This window comes from Thalassophryne amazonica, chromosome 4, assembly GCF_902500255.1.
Source record: "Thalassophryne amazonica chromosome 4, fThaAma1.1, whole genome shotgun sequence".
In the NCBI taxonomy this organism is placed as follows: domain Eukaryota; kingdom Metazoa; phylum Chordata; class Actinopteri; order Batrachoidiformes; family Batrachoididae; genus Thalassophryne; species Thalassophryne amazonica.
Window position 1 is genome coordinate 92,009,584 of NC_047106.1, and position 22,770 is coordinate 92,032,353.

Here is a 22,770-nt window from a genome sequence, read left to right on the forward strand (position 1 = left end):
ACCAAGCTGGAGTAGCTGATAATGCAGGTAATACAAACAATTTGCTCATGTGGACAACAGTTCTACGTCATAGGTATTCCCATTCATGATCGTCATCTTCTCTCACTGGCAGGCCAATTTCATCCGCTCTCCGCAAAATCTAACAGCTCCTGCTTTCTGTAACCCATGGTCGAAACATTCCTGTCATTTAAGTACTCTCTGATGCTTTTAATCATCCATTTCTCAGCCATTGCATTACCTGGACTATCTAAGCATATACTCCAAATGGCTTTGCGGTCTGTTATGCCCAGCCAGATTTGTTGCTAGGCAGGTGGAGCATGCTCACTAGCGACCTACTGCAAGGCACCATCAATCTTCAAAAGCGGCGATTGTGTTTATATGTAGGCTAGAAAGATATCTCAAGAACGACTATGATTTTGATCAAACTTGTCTGGGTCCTCATCTCGGTAAAACGAGTTGCGCCAGGAATGGCATCCGGTGTAAAATTTGTGTGAAATACCAATGCAGATCTGGTTGTATCTACTGTGGCGACCCAAACGGGAGCAGCCGAAAGGACAACATTGTCTGAGTCAAGAAACCAACAAACAGACAAAAAGAGGCAAGGGTATATGGCAATTCCATGCTGTTTATTAGCTAAACTAAGACTATTTAAACGTTGTGATGCTGGAGGATTAGAGATGCTTAGGTTCATTTTGGCTCTTCAATAAAATGAACACAGTCTGGAGCACAAATATTACATAAACACCTTATTTTAATGAAGATGCTATTTTGGATTCCACTTTTCTGAAGTAGTGGAGCAGATAACTGTAACAATTGTTCATTTCTGGAAACAAGGTCTAAAATTGGAACACATACTCCTCAAACATTACTCTTTTGAAAAAACTGAGTATCCACTTGAATTTTCAGTCGGTGGCCAGGTAGGGGTCAGTTGAAGAATTACACAGGGGTCAAAATTTAAAAATGCTCCAATCATATTGAAGGCTATACCACATTATTTGTCTGATCACAACGATACCAAAAAGGTATACTTTGGACTATCTGTGACTGAATGTTATGGAGTTATTGGATAAAAACAACAAGAATGGTGACGGGGTTAGAAGTTAAAGTTGCTCCAAATTTGGTAAAAAGTGGTGCAAATTATTGGTTGAACTAATAGGATTAATAAGTGAAATAGTTTTGACTGTGTTGAATGCTTGGTCTGCAAGGTAAAGGTAGAGCAATGTCAACGTCCATTGGATTCTACGACATGTGACATATGTTACCCTGTAACATAACTAAGCATGACACATAGTGCAAACTATTCCTTTTTAAAACCCTATTAACTCAACCAATAATTTGCATCACATTTTACAATATTTAGAGCAACTTTAACGTCTGACCCCTGTACAAACTAATGCTGACCTTTGTTAACATTCTTGCTGTTTTTACCCCATAACTCCAGAACATTCAGTCATAGGTAGTCCAAACTATACCTTTTTGTGATATTTATGTTCAGACAAATAATGTGGTATAGCTTTCAATATGATTGGAACATTTTTTAATTTTGACCCCTGTGTAATTCTTCAATTGACCCCTACCTGGCCACCGACTGAAAATTAAAGTGGATACTCAGTTTTTTTTTTTCAAAAGAGTAATGTTTGAGGAGTATGTGTTCCAACTTTGGTGCTTGTTTCCAGATTTGAAAGATTCCTCTGTAAATAGTCTGTTATCTGCTGCACTAAATGTGCTTACCTCAACATAAGCTTTTTGGTGTTCTTCTCTGGTTTCAGTAAGATTATATAACATTTTGGAATAAAAATACAAATGAGCAGGCCAAAACTGGAGGCTAAAATAGCAAATATTTCCACAACAACACTGAACTTTCCAGGAGAGCTGACATACGCTGGGATAAAAGTGATCCAGACAGCACAGAAAATCAGCATACTGAAGGTAATGAACTTAGCTTCACTAAAATTATCAGGCAATGTCCGAGCCAGAAAAGCCAGCACAAAGCACAGCAGGGCCAAAAGTCCAATGTACCCAAGAACAGCCCAGAAGCCCACCGCTGAGCCCAATGCGCATTCCAGTATTATTTTTTCTTTGAAATCATCAAAATTCTTCAGTGGAAAAGGGGGAGAGGTTGTCAGCCAAAAGACACAAATCATAACCTGTATCAGAGTGAAAGTCAAAACACTGAGTCTCTGCTGGGCAGGTCCAAACCATTTCATGACTTTGCTGCCTGGAAGTGTGGCTCTGAAGGCCATTAACACCACTATTGTTTTCCCAAGAACACAAGAGACACAGAGGACAAAAATTATCCCAAATGCAGTGTGTCGCAGCATGCAGGACCACTCAGAGGGCCGGCCTATGAAGGTTAGAGAACACAAGAAACAGAGAGACAAGGCGAAGAGCAGCAGGAAGCTCAGCTCACAGTTGTTGGCTCGGACAATCGGAGTTTTTCTGTATGTGAAGAAGATCGATGCCACAGCAGCAGTCATGAGAGTTCCAAAAATGGATGCTGAAATGAGTAGCACTCTGATCATCTCTTCATATGACAGAAACTCTGCCTCCTTTTTAACACAGGCATCTCTTCTTACATTTGACCAGAATTCAGGATGGCATCGAACACAGGTGGCAGAGTCTGCGGTCACAACAAAACACATCACAGATCAGTTATTTTTCTTAATTTAAACACCAAAGCTCGGATAGCACACCATTGCAAGCATTTTAACTCAACTGAGATAATGTGTTTGAGTGATATGATACACATGTAAATTCATATAGAGTCAGTTTCATACATAATTGGACAGTGAGATAGTTTTTCTAACTACCTCCGTTTTCAGAGCTCACTTGTCAAGCCACGTCAGATCTGGGAGTGTGCACTGGTGCTTTGCTTTGCTGCATCCATGGCACCACAGAACCACATTGATTCATGAATGGCAACCACTCAGGCAGGCAACCAGTCCATTCCCACATCTCTAAAATAACCATCTCTTTGCCGCAGCCAGGTGAAATGAGGGCATCCCATTAGCCTTCACCAGCGACTGGGGTCCTCAGCACTCAGGCACATGCATGCTGTATCACGCACAGAGGAACTGGCCACATTTCCAAAATGTCAAAGCTGACGCTCCCTCACAGCGCAAGTGATATGTGCATCAGGTGACACACCATCTGTGGACCATCTAACTGCAATTTATGTGTTCTAATGGTGGCATAATGGGATCCGAAATGATCTGAGCGCATATGAGGGAACCTCGAGATAGATCTGGCACAGTATCCCTGCAGGTATGATCTGAAGTAATGTCCACCCCCCTGAGCACAAAAGGAACTGTTGAAATGTATGTGGCACACTTTATCATGATAAAAATTATGAATTATTATCATGTACAGTGAATGTGAACAGCGGCTATCAAACCGAAAGCTCTGTGTGCTACTGTGCGCATGCCGCCACAAAGCAGGTTGTTAAGATATGATAAGATAAACTTTATTGATCTCACAGAGGAGAAATTCACGTTACATCAGCTCTTAAAAAACACACAAGATGGGTGTGAGTAGAGGAAAATGTTCATCAAGCAGTGTGTGCAAGGATAAGCAATAATAATAATACTTGTAACAGACCACGGCATAAAATGAGGTAGAAATACTATATATATATATATATATATATATATATATATATATATATATATATATACACACACACACATATACATACACATACACACATACCTATACACATACACATATGCATATCTATATGTACGTACATATACAGTACATATGCATATATCCACAATAGACCTTACAGTACAGATATTTATCCATTCCTTCTCATGGGCGATGTAAATAATGTGAACTATTGTCTTTGCAGCTGGGTCTCCATTTGTGTTAAAATAAACATGTTCCCCTTCTTTTGTTTTGAATTGAGTTTTCCTTATGTGCTGTAAAATCTAATGAAAAATATATTACAAAAAACATTGTTGGATGAAAAGTCTTATAAACAGGTTGCAATAAATAAATATAACTATTAAAGGCGTCAATGTTCAACTCACAATGAATGGATCTAGCTGCACATTGTTGTTGCATGTTTTGTTACAATGGAGAATTCTGTGAAGTGCATGGGCCACAGCGTACACACCTTTATAGACATTGTTAAATATAGGCATGAGCGACATGTCAGTGAAGCTGTTCTTAAGTCCGCTCAAATCTTCAGATCCAGTGCAGTGTTTCATGTTTTCTTTTGACAACTTTGTGGAATTGAACTTACAATTAAAGAGTTCCTCCCAAAATGCTGTAAATAATTCATGACTGGATGTATTTAATGGTATTACATCCAGTATAAACTCTCTGAGGCCGCTGACATGGGCTTTGGGGATAGATAACCCAATAGCACCACCCAGAATATAATGCTTGTCGATAGCTGCAGTGAGTGAGTCAAAGATCCAGCCCTCAGTGCCAACCCACTGATACCCAGTCAGGTTGTGGTGGGCAAACTCCTCTATTAGTATGACAATATCAACATGAGAGAGAAATGTGACAATTACTTTGGCAGTAGAGGCTTCGATAATGTCAATAATCTTTTTAATTTTCTCTGGTGGATCAGTTCTGAAGAAGGATACAGAATATTCCAGACAGATGCCAAGCCTGTGGGCAGTTTCTGTGAATGTGGCCATGCCATTGTTGCCATAATCATCATTTGTTCGGATTGCTCCCACCCAAGTCCAACCAAAGTGTCTGACCAACTGTGCCAAAGCCCGGCTCTGGTAGTAGTCACTGGGTATAGTTCTGAGGAATGATGGGTATCTGATTTTGTCACTGAGACAAGCACAAGTGGCAAAGTGGCTGATCTAATGAAAACAAACAATAGACAGAAAAAACCCTGCATTTGGCAGATTCATATATTAGTTTGCATTGAATATGAAATAAATTTTTACTCCAAGACATCTACCCACCACTGGGATGTAAAAAGGTCCAGTGACAGTAGCAACTGCCATGCAAGGAGAAGATGATGACTCGCCCATAATGGCTGACACTTGGGCTGGTCTGGTGCATGGTGCCTGGGAGGATGTAGATAATTCTTCAATACCATTAGCCAAAGCAAGTGAAACTCTCACTCCCCTGGCAATGGAGCCACAGCTATCATAGATCTTATAGCCCAGAGTGATGCCAGGCAAGAGCTCACATTGCAGTCCAACAATGAACAGAGATAAGCAAAAGAATAATGAGACCCATTACTCCAAATTTCCATAAAAAAGCCAGACAAACGTTTACAGTTGATTGTGAGGAAAAAGACCCACTCTTTTTTTTTTTTAAACAGACTCTGAATAATGGCTTTCATATTGGTTGACAGCTTTATCAGCTGTGGTGATGGAAACTGAGGACACTACTGTGCAGCTTTACCGACAACACATTAGCGGAGCCGGTAAAATGTTTATTTGCAACCGTATAACAGCATGATCGTCCACAAATCATCAGACACAAGGGGGTTATTCCCATTCTAATCCAATTCCATCGTTTACGCGGTTTATTTCGGTCGGTGAGGCTTACCGTGAGGCAGCGGCCGAAAGACAGCGAATGCCCTGTGAGTGCCCATTCGACCCCTCTATCAGCAGGTGTCAGCCAAATTCCAGGTGCCACACACGAACATCTAACAATGCTCGCTGGGTACTTAGAAAAGGCGTGGCTATCCCATGAGTGTGGCACTGAGCAACACACATGTAATGTGCCAAAGTGTCGGCTCCCCCCTCAACACATGTGGCATGCGTGTGTATCGTGCGTATGTTGTGTCCCCCTGCTCTCCCCCAACACATGTGGCGTGCATGTGTATCGCGCGTGTCACCCCCCCCCCCCCGACATTTGCATGAAATGATATGTATGCATAGATGTGTTCACATTGGTACCGGCCAGCCACATCTGAGCTCACACAGCACAGCAAGGCATCTCTCAGCTGATGTAACATGACGTGTTACATTAAAAACACAGAGACCACAGCCAGGACAGGTATATAAAACATTACCACAATAACTACATGCACAATTACATAACAAATAACTACAGCGAATGATCACAGAACACAGAAACAGAGAGTGACACTTTATTCTGTGCGCTGTACGAACAGGTGTACAAACAGCAGCAGCTGTTGAGATCTCTGAACCTGCGAGGCCCACCTGGAGAACACGTACCGTGTTTTGAAGGACATGACCTTCCAACTGTATGCTGTGAGGAGCATGCGTGTGCCTGCTGTCCTCACGTGGAAATACATAAAGACATATATCACTTTTGCCACAGGCTGGAGCGGTTGGTCAGCATGCATCATGTGAACACTCAGCTGGCAATCTGAATGTAACATCACCCACATGAGGTACGGTCCACATAACGCAGTGTCTCTCCAAGAGCGCGCCGCTCACTGGACATGTATGCCGCTCACTGGACACGCACTTGGGGCTGGCTGGACACTGGGACCACATTGTAATAATTAAAACACATCAACACATTTGTAATGCGGTCACCAGTGGATCACTGCGCACTGGACACACCATGCCAGCTGATGCATTCATGACACGAGAGCTCGCTGTTCATGAGACGGGAGCCAACTCTTCATGAGACGAGAACCTGCCTGATATCTTCATGAGAAGGAGTGCATCAGGTAATCCATGTAAATCATGAAAGGGAGAACAGTAATCCACGTCATTTCATTACTTCCTGGTGTACGTCGAGGCGTACACTAACTCTGATTAAGTATTATAAATTGTGGTGTTTTATTATTTTTTTGCTCCGCTGCTGTGTGACTTTCCAGGTGCTCGCACTGTTCATATGCGTGAACACAGGCGTGCACAAAACCATTGCTGTGGTATCGTGCACACCCGTCCAACTGTGCGTCCCTCCCGGCAGCAGGTGGAATATTTCGTGGTTCCCCATTTTGTTTTTGGTTAGCAGATTTTCTTCCAGTTTTTGCGTCTTTTGTGTTATGTGTGAAGGGGTCCTTAGTAAAACGAGGGCACAGTTTCTCAATTTCTTTGAGAAATTGTCAGAAATGATGACATGGAAGCATGAAATACATATTTCGAGAGCTCAATTTAGGCCTGTAACGTGCTCACCTGTTACTAATTTGAGGTCTCATTTAAAGGTAAGGTTGGGTATCGGGAACCGGTTCTTTTCAAGTATCGTTAAGAAATGATCAACTTTACCTAAATTCTGGGTCTTTTAGTGACGTTTACGGCTAGTGGCCGGCGATCACTTTAGTATTTCTCTGTTTTCTTGTTGTTTAATGCTGGCATATTATACAGTATTTTTTTTTTTGTCTTTCTGATGCCTGATTCTGTTTTTTTCTCTCTGTTTAAGGTGCAGCGCCATCCAAAGATGGGAGTTGTATTCGTGTTGGCGAGCCTCCTGTCCTATGCACCAATAGCATTTCTTGTATATTCGTCCGTGAACTGTTCTGTGAATTGTTCTGTGAATTGTTCTGTAATTTATGTTTGTAGCATGGCCCAAACAGAGGGTCACCCCTTTGAGTCTGGTCTGCTTGAGGTTTCTTCCTCAGAGGGAGTTTTTCCTTACCATTGTTGCTCTGGGGGTTGGTAAGGTTAGACCTTACCTGTGTGAAGCACTTTGAAGCAACTCTGTTGTGATTTGGTGCTATATAAATGAAAATAAATTGAAATTGAAAATTGAAATAATTCGATCCACTGACATCAATAGCCTTTTTGCTTAACGATTCCGTTATCGGTGCTTCAGAGCGGCCGTTGTTTTTGGGGGGTGTTTGTCAGGAAAATGATAATTTCTCTACGTTGACTACACAACCCCTGCAGGGTCTATAATCAACCGTTTCTGCAGCGCGACTCTTCTTTGAAGCTTTGAAGCAATGAAGCAGTGATCTGACCCGTTGCGTTGTTGGTTCTTTTTTTTATTTTGCTTTATCTTACTTTTCCCTGCTAAAAACCTAAAGAGCATATGTGTGAGTAATATTTACCTTTTTTTATGTTAAACCGACCTGTTATGGTCTTCTGAAACAGTTGATAGATGTATTTTATAACTTAAAAATGGGGCCGATGCTAATGCGTTAGCATGTCTATCGCATTTTCAATGTTAAAGTTAGCATTAAGCTGTTCACATCTCAGCACGTTTGTGTGCATTTGTTTTCTGTATAATAATTAATGGCTCAGCTCTTGTTGTAAAAGAGTCAAATGTATTACAAATCATAATATTTTTTACATTTATTTTTATTTCTATATTAAGAATAATAACACCAACAACAACAATAATAGTAATAATAACTAATAATGCTACAATACAGTTTTAGAGAAAGAGACAAAAGAACCTGATAAAACAAAACAACAGAAAATGTAAACCCAACTAACAACAATGAACATAAACACCTAGTGACTCTTACACCTCCACTTCATCCCTATTTTATTTAAGTTTAATGACAATTTGTTTTGGACAAACCATATTTTCAATTTGTTAATTTATTCAGTGATTTACTCCAGAACTATCTGTCAAGCTAGATAAGTGCTGCATACTAGTAAGGGCAGAATACCACTGGAATGAATTTGAATAAGGAAAGTTTTTTTTTTTTTTTCTCACCAAAATGAATGCTGCACTCACTGCAGTTTATTGTCTGATTCATAAATTTTATATATGAAATTGAAATCCTTATCATATGAAGGCTCACTTAGAGTCCACCGCTTAAGATTGTGGACCGAACCCAGTCTCACATTTTTTTGTGCTCCCGTGACGAAATGAGTCAAATTTTCATGACGGGGTTTTTTTTTTTTTAACTCACTATTACTAACCATACTCCTACCCCCAACCCTAACCTTAACCATAACCTAATCTTACTCCTTCCCCTCACCCTAAACATAACCACCCCGACCCCGCCGCTTCACTTTTAATTTTGTGCAGCCATCACAGAATGAATTAGAATGAATTTGTGCTGCCGTGACAAAAATGAGGCGCTTTTCATCACAATATCACGAACCGGTAGATTAATGTATATTTCATGCTGCTGAATCACGAGTTGCCGTGAGACTGGGTTGGTGGACCATACAGGTTGTGAATGGTGGTAATGTTTATTTCAGTTAAAAGTGATATGTTTCTGTAATTGTTCAAGTGTGACCAGTTCTGTTTTTCTTTCCACAACGTTTTTATTTTGAAATGTAACAAAACAAAAGAAATGAAATTTTGTGGTTGAAAATTGTGATTTCAGGATAGTATCTGGCACTCAAGGAACAATGCAGGAGTATTTCATTGTCTTGGAAAATATACTCCAAAATGATATTCCAATCCCGTGATTTGTTGACACAACAAATCTTACAAATTTCTGCAAATCTGTACATTTTTATTTCTTATTAACAACCACACAGTTACAGGATTTTTTTAAAATACTGTTATTAAATCTCTCACCTAACTTTTCCTTATAAATTATGATAAAAATATAAGTGCCTGTAAGACACTGGGCTGCACTTGTGGTGTAAATTTACGGTGTAAATTTGAAGTACACCAAAGTTGCCGTGACATGTATCAAGCAGTGCGCACCTGCCCATTTCCAGCGTACGCCTGACGTGACCTTGATAAATGCGGCGGGTGAAAACAATCGTAATTATAATAAACACGCCCATAAATATTCAGACTCCGCTTCAGACACACCCTCATTTTACGACATGGAAGCCAGGAAGACGGCAAAGAGAAAGAACTCCACCAATTACGACGCATGCCAATAGAGCATCAAAAGCGGCCGTCGTATCAATTGTTTTGTAGTATAATCAAAAAAGTGTTACAGTGGTCCCTCGTTTATGCCCTGTAAAACCACTTTATACACTTTTCTCTATCAGGCATGAACATTTTCTCAATTTTCTCTCGTGTGTAAACACTCTCAAAGTTCAAACCTTAGTAGAAAAATAAGACCAAACTGTTTTCAGGCCCAAACATTTGTTTGAGAAAAAAAAAAAAAACGTTTTCCTATAAATAATTATGATGGCTCTTAGAACTAACAAATTAAATTTTAACGATCAACGTACGAGGTCGGACACATAAGAAATTATTAATAGTGACTGACCAGTATTTCACAGATCGCGCCTCTGCGTCCTGACGCCGCACCTTTTTCCACTCACACCTGGCTGCAGGTGTCTGTTTCCGAGTGACAAACACAGTTAAGAGTAGTTGTTGGCGCTCTTTTTTCTTCTGGGCGAGAAGATTCTTATAAACAGACACGCAGAACACAATGCACTGTAAAAAAAAAAGGCATGCAAAATTGGACTAAAAACTCCGTGAAACGGCGAGGCCGCGAAAGGTGAACCGCGTTATAGCGAGGGACCACTGTATTGTTATGTGTCGGACGCAGCTCGGAGAACCGACCAGCGTTTGAAGGACCCAGTATGAAATAAGCAGAGCACGGTTCAAAGGCTAACTGAATTTAATACATAACAGTGATAATAACAAAAAGGTGCGGCCTGGCGTGGTGCGCTCCCAGCAGCGCTAACGGTCCGGAGCCAGAAGCTGTTTCGGACCCAAGGACCCCGCCGACACCCCCCAGGTGGCCGCAACAACCGAGTCTGTGAAAGAAGGAACCATTATGTGAGTCCACACTCTACACACAGAACACTTAAAGGTGTACAAACAGCAAACACTTCCTGGCTTGATTACTGATCAGCTTCCCAACCTGCAGGCATGGAACATCCAGTTCACAAAACTCCACCGCAGTGGAAGCTGATACATGACTAACAAACAGTTCAATACAATAAGGTGTGAGGGACACCACATTTACTGACTGTATAACTGTTAGTCACAAAATCTAACGTACCTCAGGAAGTGTGCTGACGAGCGTGAGACCTCACCCCCTCCTCTTTCACAGACTGTGCATCAAACCTGGACGTTCTCAGCATCCGCTGTTGATGAGATGGCTCCCAAGACGACGATCTCACCCGTCTGGTCACAAGGTCGAGTCTCTGGCAAATACACACTGTGCACTCCAGTCTTAAATGCCAACATGTTCCAATCCATCCAGATGCACTACAGCTGTGAGTCCTGACGAGTCGCAGGTGATCAGGGTGAGGTCCTGACAGCCTCAGCAACACAGCCACTCAGTCCCAAACGCACGCCACCTGGGAGGAAACCAAAAGACAAACAAACCGGCAGCCAGGCCCCCCCAGCCATATAACATGTATTCTCTTTTCACATGTTAATAATTCTTGACATGTGGATATTTGCTCGCTCAATTAATAAGACACGCCTAATTTTTCAGATATCTTTATTCTTAAGATGTATTTCTTAATTTATTTTATTGTGACAAACGAATGGAGACGACACAACCTGATTGCAGCACGGGTGAAGGGAATGACAAAACTACAGTTGTAATTATCAATTTCATTGTCTAAAACGATCACACCACATAAAGTTAAGCTCAGTGCTGCTCTGGCTCCAGGCTCGAAGTCTGGAGAAAAAGGCAAGCAGCGCTTTCTTTGCAGTCAGCGATGTGGCCACAGATCGTGCTCGATAGACCAGCAATCCCGCAAAAGTGGGATTTGTATTGATTATTATGTAGTATAATCAGGAAAGTGTTATTTATGTAACATATGCATTGATTTGTATAATGGTACTGTTTATCATGTTGATCAGTTTCATTTTTATGTGGATTCCAGCGCTGGTTCATTTTGGTGTATAATTTACGCCACCTCTCGACCTGGTGTATATTTTCAGCGCAGCGTACGCCAACGACCACATTGATAAATGCCAAGTAGCGCAGCCGTTTTGGCGTACACCCCATATACGCTCAAATATCGCCGTACGCACGTTGATACATAAGGCCCACTGTGAAAATTACATATGCATTTCATATGTAAATGTATTATATATATATTATATATGAGATTCAAATAATTACTTATAAGGCTCTGGGGTTAGAATGACCCATTAAATGCTTTTTTGTGTTATTCTGAGGTTTCAGCAAAATGATGTAACATTTTGGCAAAAAAATACAAAATAGCATTCCATAACTTGATGCTAAAATAGCAAATATCTCTACAGCCACACTGAACTTCCCAGGAGAGCTGACATATGCTGGGATAAAGGTGATCCAGACTGTACAAAATATCACCATGCTGAAGGTAATAAATTTAGCCTCATTGAAATTATTAGGCAGTTTCCGAGCAAGAAAGGCAAGTACAAAACACAGCATAGCCAAGAATCCAATGTATCCCAACACAGCCCAGAACCATATGGGTGACCCCAGAGCACACTCAAGAATAATCTTCTCCTTATACTGTTTTGTGTTCTTAAAAGGAAATGGCGGGTTCATTGCTAGCCAAAGGATGCAAATGATAACCTGTATCAGAGTGAAAGCCAGAACGCTGAGTCTCTGCTGTGCAGGTCCAAACCATTTCATGACTTTGCTACCTGGAAGTGTGGCTCTGAAGGCCATTAACACCACCATCGTTTTCCCCAGAACACAAGACATACAAAGGACAAAGGTAATCCCGAATGCTGTATGTCGCAGTATGCAGGACCACTCAGATGGTTGGGCTATGAAGGTTAGAGAACACAAGAAACAGAGAGACAAGGAGAAGAGCAGCAGGAAGCTCCGCTCACAGTTGTTAGCACGGACAATTGGAGTGTGCCTGTAGAGGAAAAATATCAGTGCTACCGCCAATGCCAGGAAGACACCAAAAACAGAAAAGGTGACCAAGAGTGTACCCATCACTTCACGGAAGGTGAGAAACTCAATAGCTTTCAAGTCACAATTATTCTTTTCTTGATTGGACTTGTACTCTGGAGGACATTTGTCACATTTCACTGCATCTGAAAGCATAAATATGTTCAGACTGTACAGTAGACACATTTTCAGATATAACAGCATAGTGCTAGCAGTTATTTTTCCCAAAAGAAACACGACAGCTAGAGTAAAAGGTAGGAATCTGGGCATCTCACTTGTACTGTTGCTGAACTCTCCATCGGCACAGGTAATACAATCAAAACAGCAAATTGGTTTTCCTTGAATAAAAGCTTGGCGGGTCCCTGGAACACAGCTCTGACTGCACACAGACTTTGGAACCTACAGCACAGTGACACATCATTCAGTCGTAATGCTTTGTTTCATAAAGGATGGATTTCAGCTTAGCAAACAGGAGATACAAACTAAAAATATAGCGCAATGCTGAAATACCTTCGGCCGTATGAGCATTGTCTTCTTTATAATTCTTTATAATTTGCAGTTGTTTGTTATCCATATATATATATATATATATATATATATATATATATATATATATATATAGTTTGAGGCAGAGGTGATTCAGAGCCTCTGTCAGTGATTGGGCATAAAGACAACCCGCACGACTGCATACAACCCCAGATCTGATGGCATGGTGGAGCATCATAGCAGGACGCTGACGCTGACTGGTCAGCTGGCTAAGCTGTTGCTTTCTCATGGGGGTTGATGGGACTCATATGTAAAACAAGCTGCTTTTGCCTACAACACGTCCAAGCATTCCAGTACCCGGTTCACCGCCTATCTCCTCATGCACAGGCGTAAGGTGCAGGTTCCAGCTGAGGTGCATGTACCAGTGAGTATTTGAGACCACTGGAGCGCGGGGACCCAGGCAGAGTACAGGCCCGAATCCAGACCAGATGCAGTTGCATTGGTCAAATTTTTTTACGCATCGTTCGTCATCGGTAAAAAAAAAAAAAAAAAATCCTGAATAGTGCCGAACGTGTCCCCGCGATGAACACAGCTTTGGTTATAGTTATACGGATTTTTCCGAGTTTCAGAGTCATACAGACGTACAAATAAAGTCGGATATTCAGGGTTTGGTCTGCAGCGGGTCTGTAATCAACCGTTTCTGCATCGCGACTCCACTTTGAAGCTGTGAACCATTGAAGCAATGCTTCGATTCAATGGCTCGTGGCTCTTTGATGCAGTGCTTCGATTCAATGGCTCGTGGCTCTTTGATTCGCTGCTCTTCAGAAGCTGGAAGTCCGCTTCTTAACCACTCTCAAAGCCATTAAAATATCATGAGTCACTTTTGTGTGTATTAAAGTCACTAATTGGGGCTCTTGTCTTGCTGCAGTCAAGAAACGAGAATCCTCCTCCGTAGGGTTGCCAACCGTCCCTTGAAAAACGGAATCGTCCCTTATTTGGAAATAAAAGTGTGCGTTCCGTATTGACCTGAAACGGGACGCAGTTTGTCCCGTATTTCTGTGAGAATCAAAAAGTCTGTAAAATGTCAATGGAATTGACTGGCGCTTTATATGGAAACTTACGGTAAATTTGATCCCAGCCTCTCTCCTGCTTTTCACCAATGAGCTGACAGACACGAGTTGACAATACAGAATCACTCTTATCTCATTGGTCGAGGGACATCTGCTCGCAAGAAGATACCGACGTCATGAGCCGACGACGGTCGCTGGACGACAATAACAAAGCAGCATGGCTGATATCTATACGGACACCGACACTACGGACAGCAATGTCTGTAATGTCGTTACTACTCCTCCTAAAAAAAAAAAAAAACAAACAAAAAAGAATGCAAAAATACAGGGGCGAATGAGAAAAGGCAAATGGCTGGGTGGAAAAGGTGCGCGACAACAGTATTGTTTACTTTTCAGACTTTATTTTTTGCACTTTTTATTACACTAAATGTGTAAATATGCACTGTTACATTGTTTTGCACTGTTACATTGTTTTGGATGATGCAAATTTTCTATTGTCTTTTTTTTTGTTAATTTTTTTTTTTTTAATTTATACAATTTAAGTTAAGTGCAGGGGTGGTGGCCAAGTGGTTAATGCGCTTGGTTTTAGTTCGGAAGGTTCTGGGTTCAAATCCCACCCCTGCCACATTTCTCCATGTAATGTGGAGTTGCGTCAGGAAGGGCATCTGGCGTAAAACCTGTGCCAAATCAACATGCAGATCCACCTTGGATTTGCTGTGGCGACCCCGAGTGCAAACAAGGGAGCAGCTGAAGGGACTTACTTATACAATTTAAGTTAAGCAATAACACTACAGAGATTTATTTTTAAAGAAGACAGAATGCTCATATTGAAATTGTGATTGAAAATTTATTTTGCACTAAAAATAAATTGCTAAATAATAATTTGTTTTCCATGTGTTCATATCAGAACAAATGCATGTATGCATCTACCTAAAGTCAGGGTCAAGTCAACAGTAGGTAAGTCCCTTCGGCTGCTCCCTTGTTTGCACTCGGGGTCGCCACAGCAAATCCAAGGTGGATCTGCATGTTGAATTGGCACAAGGTTTACACAAGTTTTACGCCGGATGCCCTTCCTGACGCAACTCCACATTACATGGAGAAATGTGGCAGGGGTGGGATTTGAACCCGGAACCTTCTGAACTGAAACCAAGCGCATTAACCACTTGGCCACCACCTCTGCTCGTCAAGTCAGTCAAATGGTTAAAAATCGTTTCACACAGACGCTGGGAAGGGTGAAGGCAATGGTCAGTCGGCCGGTCGGCCCTGGCGGTGAGGTGTCCCTTATTTATTTTTCAGAGAGTTGGCAACCCTACTCCTCCGTTACGTTCACACAGCTCGAAACACTGCGTGGCTCTCTGCCGAGACAGAGTCCAGTCGGAATTAATAACTTCAAAATGAATTGCCGCTTTAAATAAAATGACACCTCTTTCCAAACGTTGTAATATAGACAGGAAACTACAATCGACTAAAACGTTTTTTCCTCCCAAAATGAAACGTGCTGTATTTCTTTACAAATTACATCCTGAAGTGAAGCAAGAACTCAGGTCAGATATATGGAAAGACATTCATGCCAATAATATCTGAAAGGAAATGCTTTTGACAAAAACTACAGATTTTGTTTATTTCTATTTATGTCCAGAGATCAAGGATCCACCATGTAGAGTTTATTATGTCCAAAGTTTAAGGATCCAGTGACCAATTTCATATTTATTTACTTTAAAACTCAATAAAATGTTCAATTTCAATTCAATTTCAATTTAATCGGCTTATAAAGTGCCAAATCACCACAAAATCTAAATACACTAAAACAAATATATCACAGTTGTACACATATCACAACTGTGATATGTGATTTAAAATTTTTTAAAAAGCCTGCACTATCTTGGCTAGTTCTGGAATGTCTTTGAACACAACTCTCTTCTAAGCAGTGGTGGGCCAGTATATGGTGGTGTTCTATGGATTTTGACCCAAAATGCACGGAACACCGCCATCTACTGGATGGGAGTGCACATAGCATCCAACTGTCACACATTCAGTGCACTGAATCACACTTAACAAACAGAATCTTCAGTTTTGCAAATGCCTTTTTTAACAAATGAAAAACAAATGACATATTTACAAATACACATTTATCTGTAAAAACCAACACACACAACAACTTGTGTGTTGGCTTTTTACTAATAAATAAACAGCCAACTAGTGATGAGGAGGCTCATTTTCCCATAATGCCTTTGGGTATCTGTGAGTTTTAATGCTCAAACATTCAGAATTAGTGCATTAATTTAAAAGTAAAAGATATTTATGATATTGTTACTTTGTAAAAATGGCAGAGTTAACGTTAATATCAATAAACCGAGCGCACAAAGACAGAAGCTCTGACTCATTGTTTGTGTTGAGTTTGTGATGTTTGTGTTGCCTTCTACTCAGAAGCGTCGGCGGTTCTTTAACTCAAAATGGCTTGTCAGTAGCTGATAGTGTACCGGAGTCAATACTAAAAGTTAGTGGTTAGTGGTTAACTGTAGCTTCTACTAATTTGTTTTCAGTTTAACGGTTTATCGTGATAAAAGTTAACTTTTCAGTTGCCGGATTAGGGGTTACCGAAGATAACTTTTTGATTAGCTGTGCCCACCACTGGTTGTAAGGCAATACAATAAAGAATGTGAAACAGACAAAACAGACAATATATATCTTTACACTACAAGGAAACAACTATTGGGAAACTTTGAAAGTTTTGCCACAATCATACAGCACTTTTAAAAGACTTGTAAATGTTTTTAAAAGTTTAGTTATAACCTAAAACCACCATGTTGATGTGCTTATTCCAATGGCGTGCATCATTTTTAAAATTTATTTATAGTTGAAGAAAAATGCTTAAAACTTGGAAACTACTCTTCACCAATGGTACCTATACTAGTATATTTAAAGGTGATGGAGAGAGGTTGAATGGGGCATTAATCCTTGTTCTGTGATGTGATATGTAGCCCTAAACAAAATTGGTTGGGTCTGTAATGGCTCAGAACCTTCCTAAAAGGCTCTCTGAAACAGCTATGTTACTATGTTGGGTTTAGAATGCCTCGTTTGCTTTTAATGGCGTCATTTCGGAGCTTATTTGGCAACCTCATTATGAAATGCACGTAGGTGTTGGCGCTGATCGGTTGCCGTTGTTTTATTGGCTGCCCTTGCTCTCACTGAAAATGCCGCTAAGAGGATTAGGAAAGTCTCCGGTTCAACTCAGAACAGAATGAAAATGATCCCTGATTCGCTCATTTCGCTGTCAATCAAAAATGGATTCAGCCTCAGACAGATCATCCAATCATCATGCAGAAGCTGGGCGTCCAGGCCAGCCGAGGCCAGCCCACTGCCCCATAGACCCCCAGACACGCAGAGCCTCTGGTGGGCGGGACAAAGCCCAGCATTTATCCAATGATTCGTCTCGTTTTGCTGCACTTGTGTCGCTATTGAAGTCTGTGGACGACGGTTTAAAGCACTGTGAAGCTGCGGGTTTGAGTGAGTGGAAATCCGCGTCGTTACCAGTGATAAGAAGCTGATTCTGAACAAAAGTTGAGCGCGTTGTAGTGAAAACGAGACAACAGTAATCTTCACTAACTTATTTAACAGATCACGTTTCAACATTGCTGTTGAGTGATAAATCTTGTTCCTCGCCCACCAACATGAAGTCAGCCAGAGGCGGACTGTGACATAAAGTCCAGTCACAAAATAATAATGATAATAAAAAAAACGATCCGAAATAAATTTAAAAACAAATTTAAAACAAAAGAAAATGTGATACTTACAGGCTGTACTGATTGCTGGGGTTGATTTTGTCGCAAAGTCGGAACCGACCCTCTACTGAGTATTAAATGCCGACTGAAGCCAGCTCGAAATTGTGCAAACAGTCCTCCGTGAAATGCGCAGAGCAAAGAAATAGTCGGCGGTTGTATGTCCTGGGGATGCGGTTAAAAATGAATAAAAGCCATTGATCGCGTACATTGCTTTCCGTGGGAAGAATATGTAAAGATCGTAGTCCGCTATGACAGCCTGGGAAGGCACACCTGTAGCTCGCCATTGCTCCTCTTCCAGTGGTAGGAATGGGTGGGCACAACCTTATGAATAATTAATTTTGAAGGGGCGTGTGTGAAAGGGGGTGGGTGTGGGTGTGTGTGTGGGGGGGCTATTGGTGAAAAAGTGACGTAACTTTTCTCTCAAAAACGGATTGGCCTGTTTTCTAGGGGCAATTCAAAAAAGGAGAAATACTTGAAATAGAGGTTCTGAAACTTGCTGGCACTTTGTGTGTATTCCCCACAGCGGGGAGACTCTGAACTAACATCAAAAACATGAAAAAGATGATTTTGATTCTCTATCCCCTTTAAAAATTATTTACATCCCCCCCAAAAAGATGCGAAATCACAATCCAAAATATAGGTACATCATGCAAATCAGCAAAATTGAATGAAAATACAACAAAACTTTAAGATAATAGTAAATGGTAGAAAATGCTGCATTTTAAGGTTGGTCTAAAAGGATTCAGCAGAATTAGACTGTCTTATAGCCATCAGAAGATCATTCCCAAAGTAGGAGCATGGAAAGCAAAAGCTTTATTTCCTGATGTCTTATTCTAAACCTTTGAAACTCAAAACATACTTGAATGCTGAGACCACAGTCTGAGACATAAAATGGTACATAAAGTTGGCAAGTTCAAGTGGACACACAATCATTCATAAGTTTTTTAGTCAACAGCTCAACTATATTCATATGAATCTAACGAAGGGAGGCCAGAACACAAGTGATATGAACAAATTTTTCCCGTTCCAGTTTAAACTCTTGCAGATGTAATCGAAAACATCTTGTCTGCTTATGGAGGAGATCATAAAATAAGACATTTTTTGACAGTCCTGGAGGAGGCAAAATGATTAATCAATGTTTTGGCATATTTCAGTCAAAAGACATTGTTGGATCAAAAATTACACCAAAATCTTTAACCCTTTCTCTAAAATGAATGACACAGTCATCTGGGAAAATTGGGAGTTGATTCCAAAATCCTGTAAAATAAACAATTATCACACTGTTGACTTACCTCTGGGTTCTCTTTAGCCCAGATTGCTTTCATGCCTGCTTTCATTTGGAACTGTTGGCCTTCAGGGCGAAAAGCGTCAAAGTATCCGATGGTCTCAAAGTGTATGAAACCGGTCTCATCCATCTGCCAGTTTACCAGTTCATAGTGTGCCACAGGATCACCCAGCTCATCAAAGAAAACACTTTCACCTATCTTTGTGGTGAAATTTACTTGCGTCAGGTAATGTAGCACCTTCAGAGAAAGAATAACATCATTCAAATTAATTATCAATAGGATAAGTTATGCTTTGGGAAAACTGTTTCTGTGTACCTGCCATGGTTTTAAATTTTCCTTTTTTGCACAGATGTTGCCCTGAAAAGGGCTTTGTCCATCTTGGCACGTGAGTGACAGGTGAAGTGCATGAGCTACAGCATATGTGGCCTTGTAGATATTATTCAGCAAGCTTGCATCTGAGACATCTGTGAAGCGTGAGCTGGTGTTCTTCAGAGACTCATTTCCAGTGCAGGCTGAAACTGAAGTTTGACCATGACTGTCTGCTTGCGGACTCAGTTTGCAACTAAATACCATCTCCCACAATTCCACTAATCCATGGTCCCCTAGTATGGTGGAAGGCTTGCTGTTAGCTAAAAACTCTTGTAGTTCAGGGATGTCCACATTAAGTGGAGCAAAACCCACTGCTCCCTGAACTACTGCATAATTTACCGGAGAAGCGATGTAGCGGTAAGTGATCCATCCTTCACTACCCACCCACTGCAGGCCGGTCACATTCTGAACATAGAGCTCTTTAATAAGAATGTCAAGATCTGTGCCATCCGTGAAGGCAACTATAACTTTAGAGGTGGAGGCTTTAATGATGTCCACCACCCTCAAGAACCACTTCCTGGGGTCTGTTCGGTAAATGGCCACTGAGTATTCAACACAAATGCCTTCCTTTTCAGCTGCTCTCAGAAACGTTGACATGCCACCATTGCCATAGTCACTGTTGGTCCTGATTGTTCCCACCCAGCTCCAACCAAAGTGTTTTACCAACTTTGCCAGGGCTTTACTCTGATAAGAGTCACTGGGTATGGTTCTGAAGAAAGACGGGTAGTTTCTTCTATTGCTAAGACATGCACAGGTGGCTGAATGGCTGATCTGAAACCACATTACACAAGACAAATGTCAAATTTTAGTAATATTTTGATACTTAGTGTAATTAAAAACTTCAATGCCCAGTCTCAACCTGAATTAGAATTTAAAAAAATCACCATTTTAATAATAACAATAAGAATAAAAATGATTTTTGCATGTAAAATTAGATTTGATTTTTTAAAACTAATTCACCCTTGAGCACATACTGTAGCGTGCATGGAAACTTACAACAGGTATGCGGAAGGGCCCCATGGTGCGCGCAATGCCAATGGTAGAGGTGGATGTGGTATCCCCGATCACAGCATGTACAGTTGAAAAATGGTCACAGCTGCTTTCCTCATTTTCATACTGGTTCATCAGGTTCAATGAAGCTCTGATTGACAGCGGGATGCTCGGACATGAGTCAAAGATTCTGTAGCCCAGTGTGACTCCTGGCAGCAACTCTGAGCTGTTGTTGATCTCTTCTATTGCAAAAATCATGGTATATGCATACTGGAGCTCCCCTGGGTCCAATCTGAAGAATATTAATAAGAATATTAATAGCAACAACAAAACAAAAATATTTATATATATTTCTTAAACTGTTCAGTTTGTGAAATGTTAAGCATACTATATGAATTCCACTTACAAAATTTGAGTGTACATTCCTATTTTGTTCCATTAATTTCTCTCTTACCCGTCACAGTGCATCATTCCTGGATTGATGTGGAGAGCTGGATTGACACTGACGGGGTTCTGATGGAAGGAGAAAATTCCTCCAATGTTGATGTCTCCTTCCTTCGAAAACTGAGACAACTCTTTGGTCCCATAAGTTTGACAAGCAGGCTTCTGTCCTCTGACAGCCAGAAGGGAAAGAAGGAGCACGTCAGCCATCAGCAGCATAGCTGTTCACCTGAGCACTTACTGAAAGGCTTCAGCTTAATGTCTTTTATAGGCTGTAGGCCTACCTTATTAATTATTACAAAGTTACAGGTGCTTGGATGCTCGACTATTAGTCTTCCCTCCACCAATGATAGGGCTCATTGTGTAAATGAAGTGGATTTTCACTCTTTCATCACTGTAACTCTGGTTGAGAGATTTTACATGTATGACAAAATAAGAATAAGAACTTTATTAATCCCAAAGGAAATTGATAGAGTCAAAGGAAGAATAAAGCATATTAAACCACAATGACTGATTAATTTATTTTATTGAGCAAACATATATTAACAAATCTTAATATACAATTATATCTCAACTAGCAGTGCACTTGGGCATCAGGGATGTGTTTTGGTGCCTCCACTGCTTACATGGACTGGGTGTTGGGTGGGATTATAGACATTGTAACTTAGGTGCTTTTGTTCATGTGGAAAGGTTTAATGACCTTGACTTTGCGGATGATGGCGTGATCATTGTGGAATCAATGGATATGCTGATTGCAGCACTTGATAAGCCAAGTGAGGAGAGTGTCTTGGTTTGTGATTGTCCTGGATCAAGACCAAAGAACCAGGCTTTTAATGACTGTCTGGACACAGTCATCAGAAATGTTTGTCGGTATGTGGTGAAGGTGCTGAACTTGTAGAAATATTCACTAATCTTGGCACTGACATCCATGTCTCTGGATCCTTAGCCTTTGAGATCAAGAGACACCTGAGAAGAGCTTGGCTAGGAGTGTTTGGCAATGCCAATATCTTTAATTATTTATTTCTTTTTTTAACTTTCAAAAAATGCATTTCATATTATAGGCTCCAAGCCCACCAACCCCGGCCCCACCCCTTAACTGGAGTATGTGGGTATAGAAAATTAATTAAAATTTCTGTGACCTTGACAACGTCTTCCTGATGTGTGCTTAAGACGCAAGAGCTTCCCGCAGCTAAACCTCAGGTAAACTGGCCTCCCATCTAATTCCCGTATTAGAGTGAACTGTCTTTCCTGGCATTCCAGACGATTCCTGCGCAGCTCCCATGCTGCCCTGGCTCCTGGTTCCTGGCTACCTGCACAGCAACGTCACTTTGGAAATCTTTGGCTCTCTGCTCAGAGTGCGACTCTGCTACATGCCAGTTAAGTTCCTCCTTGTCTTAGTGGGATCCCGTTCTCACTCGTGCCTGTCTGTGACTGTGCTATGATGACAAACTCCTCCAAGAACTCTTCCTAAGAACTCAGCATTACGAGTGCATTGACTCACCCTGTGTGTCTTTATTCCCCATAGTTCCTGGTTTCGGAGGCGAGCGTTCCACCTGGTCCTGGTCCTTGAACCTTAGTAATCATTCTCCTTCAAGAGTGGCTCGGGATACTGCAGCTCCCTATTTTCACTGCCAGGATGCGGCCATCTCTCCATACTGCAGGCACCCCAGTGCAGCACATTTATTTATTGTTTATTAATAAATATATATTTCTTTTGTACT

The 22,770-nt window shown here is 41.0% G+C and overlaps 2 protein-coding genes across 2 annotated transcripts; both read right to left on the reverse strand.

Moving 5' to 3' along the window:
- Positions 1-1,727: 1,727 nt before the first annotated feature.
- Positions 1,728-6,536, reverse strand: LOC117508981 (extracellular calcium-sensing receptor-like). Its single transcript, XM_034168806.1, has 5 exons — positions 6,489-6,536; positions 4,932-5,156; positions 4,032-4,826; positions 3,786-3,929; positions 1,728-2,633 (listed from the first exon to the last, which is right to left on the reverse strand). Exons 1-5 carry the CDS (start codon positions 6,534-6,536, stop codon positions 1,728-1,730), a joined length of 2,118 nt encoding a protein of 705 aa, XP_034024697.1.
- A 5,321-nt stretch (positions 6,537-11,857) lies between these two features.
- On the reverse strand, positions 11,858-21,094 carry LOC117509229 (extracellular calcium-sensing receptor-like). Its single transcript, XM_034168947.1, has 6 exons — positions 21,063-21,094; positions 20,615-20,900; positions 19,565-20,389; positions 19,256-19,486; positions 12,901-13,024; positions 11,858-12,771 (listed from the first exon to the last, which is right to left on the reverse strand). Exons 1-6 carry the CDS (start codon positions 21,077-21,079, stop codon positions 11,858-11,860), a joined length of 2,397 nt encoding a protein of 798 aa, XP_034024838.1. The 5' UTR covers positions 21,080-21,094.
- Between the last annotated feature and the right edge of the window lie 1,676 nt (positions 21,095-22,770).

Coding starts and splice junctions, on each gene's coding strand:
- LOC117508981 (XM_034168806.1), bottom strand. CDS start 6,536: ATGAATGCATCAGCTGGCATGGTGTGTCCAGTGCGCAGTGATCCACTG. Junction 3,930..4,031: donor TGCAGCTAGATCCATTCATT/GTGAGTTGAACA, acceptor ATTTTTCATTAG/ATTTTACAGCACATAAGGAA. Junction 2,634..3,785: donor AATGGATAAATATCTGTACT/GTAAGGTCTATT, acceptor GTGATGTGTTTT/GTTGTGACCGCAGACTCTGC.
- LOC117509229 (XM_034168947.1), bottom strand. Junction 20,390..20,614: donor GGCCCTTCCGCATACCTGTT/GTAAGTTTCCAT, acceptor ATGTGGTTTCAG/ATCAGCCATTCAGCCACCTG. Junction 19,487..19,564: donor AAAATTTAAAACCATGGCAG/GTACACAGAAAC, acceptor CTTTCTCTGAAG/GTGCTACATTACCTGACGCA.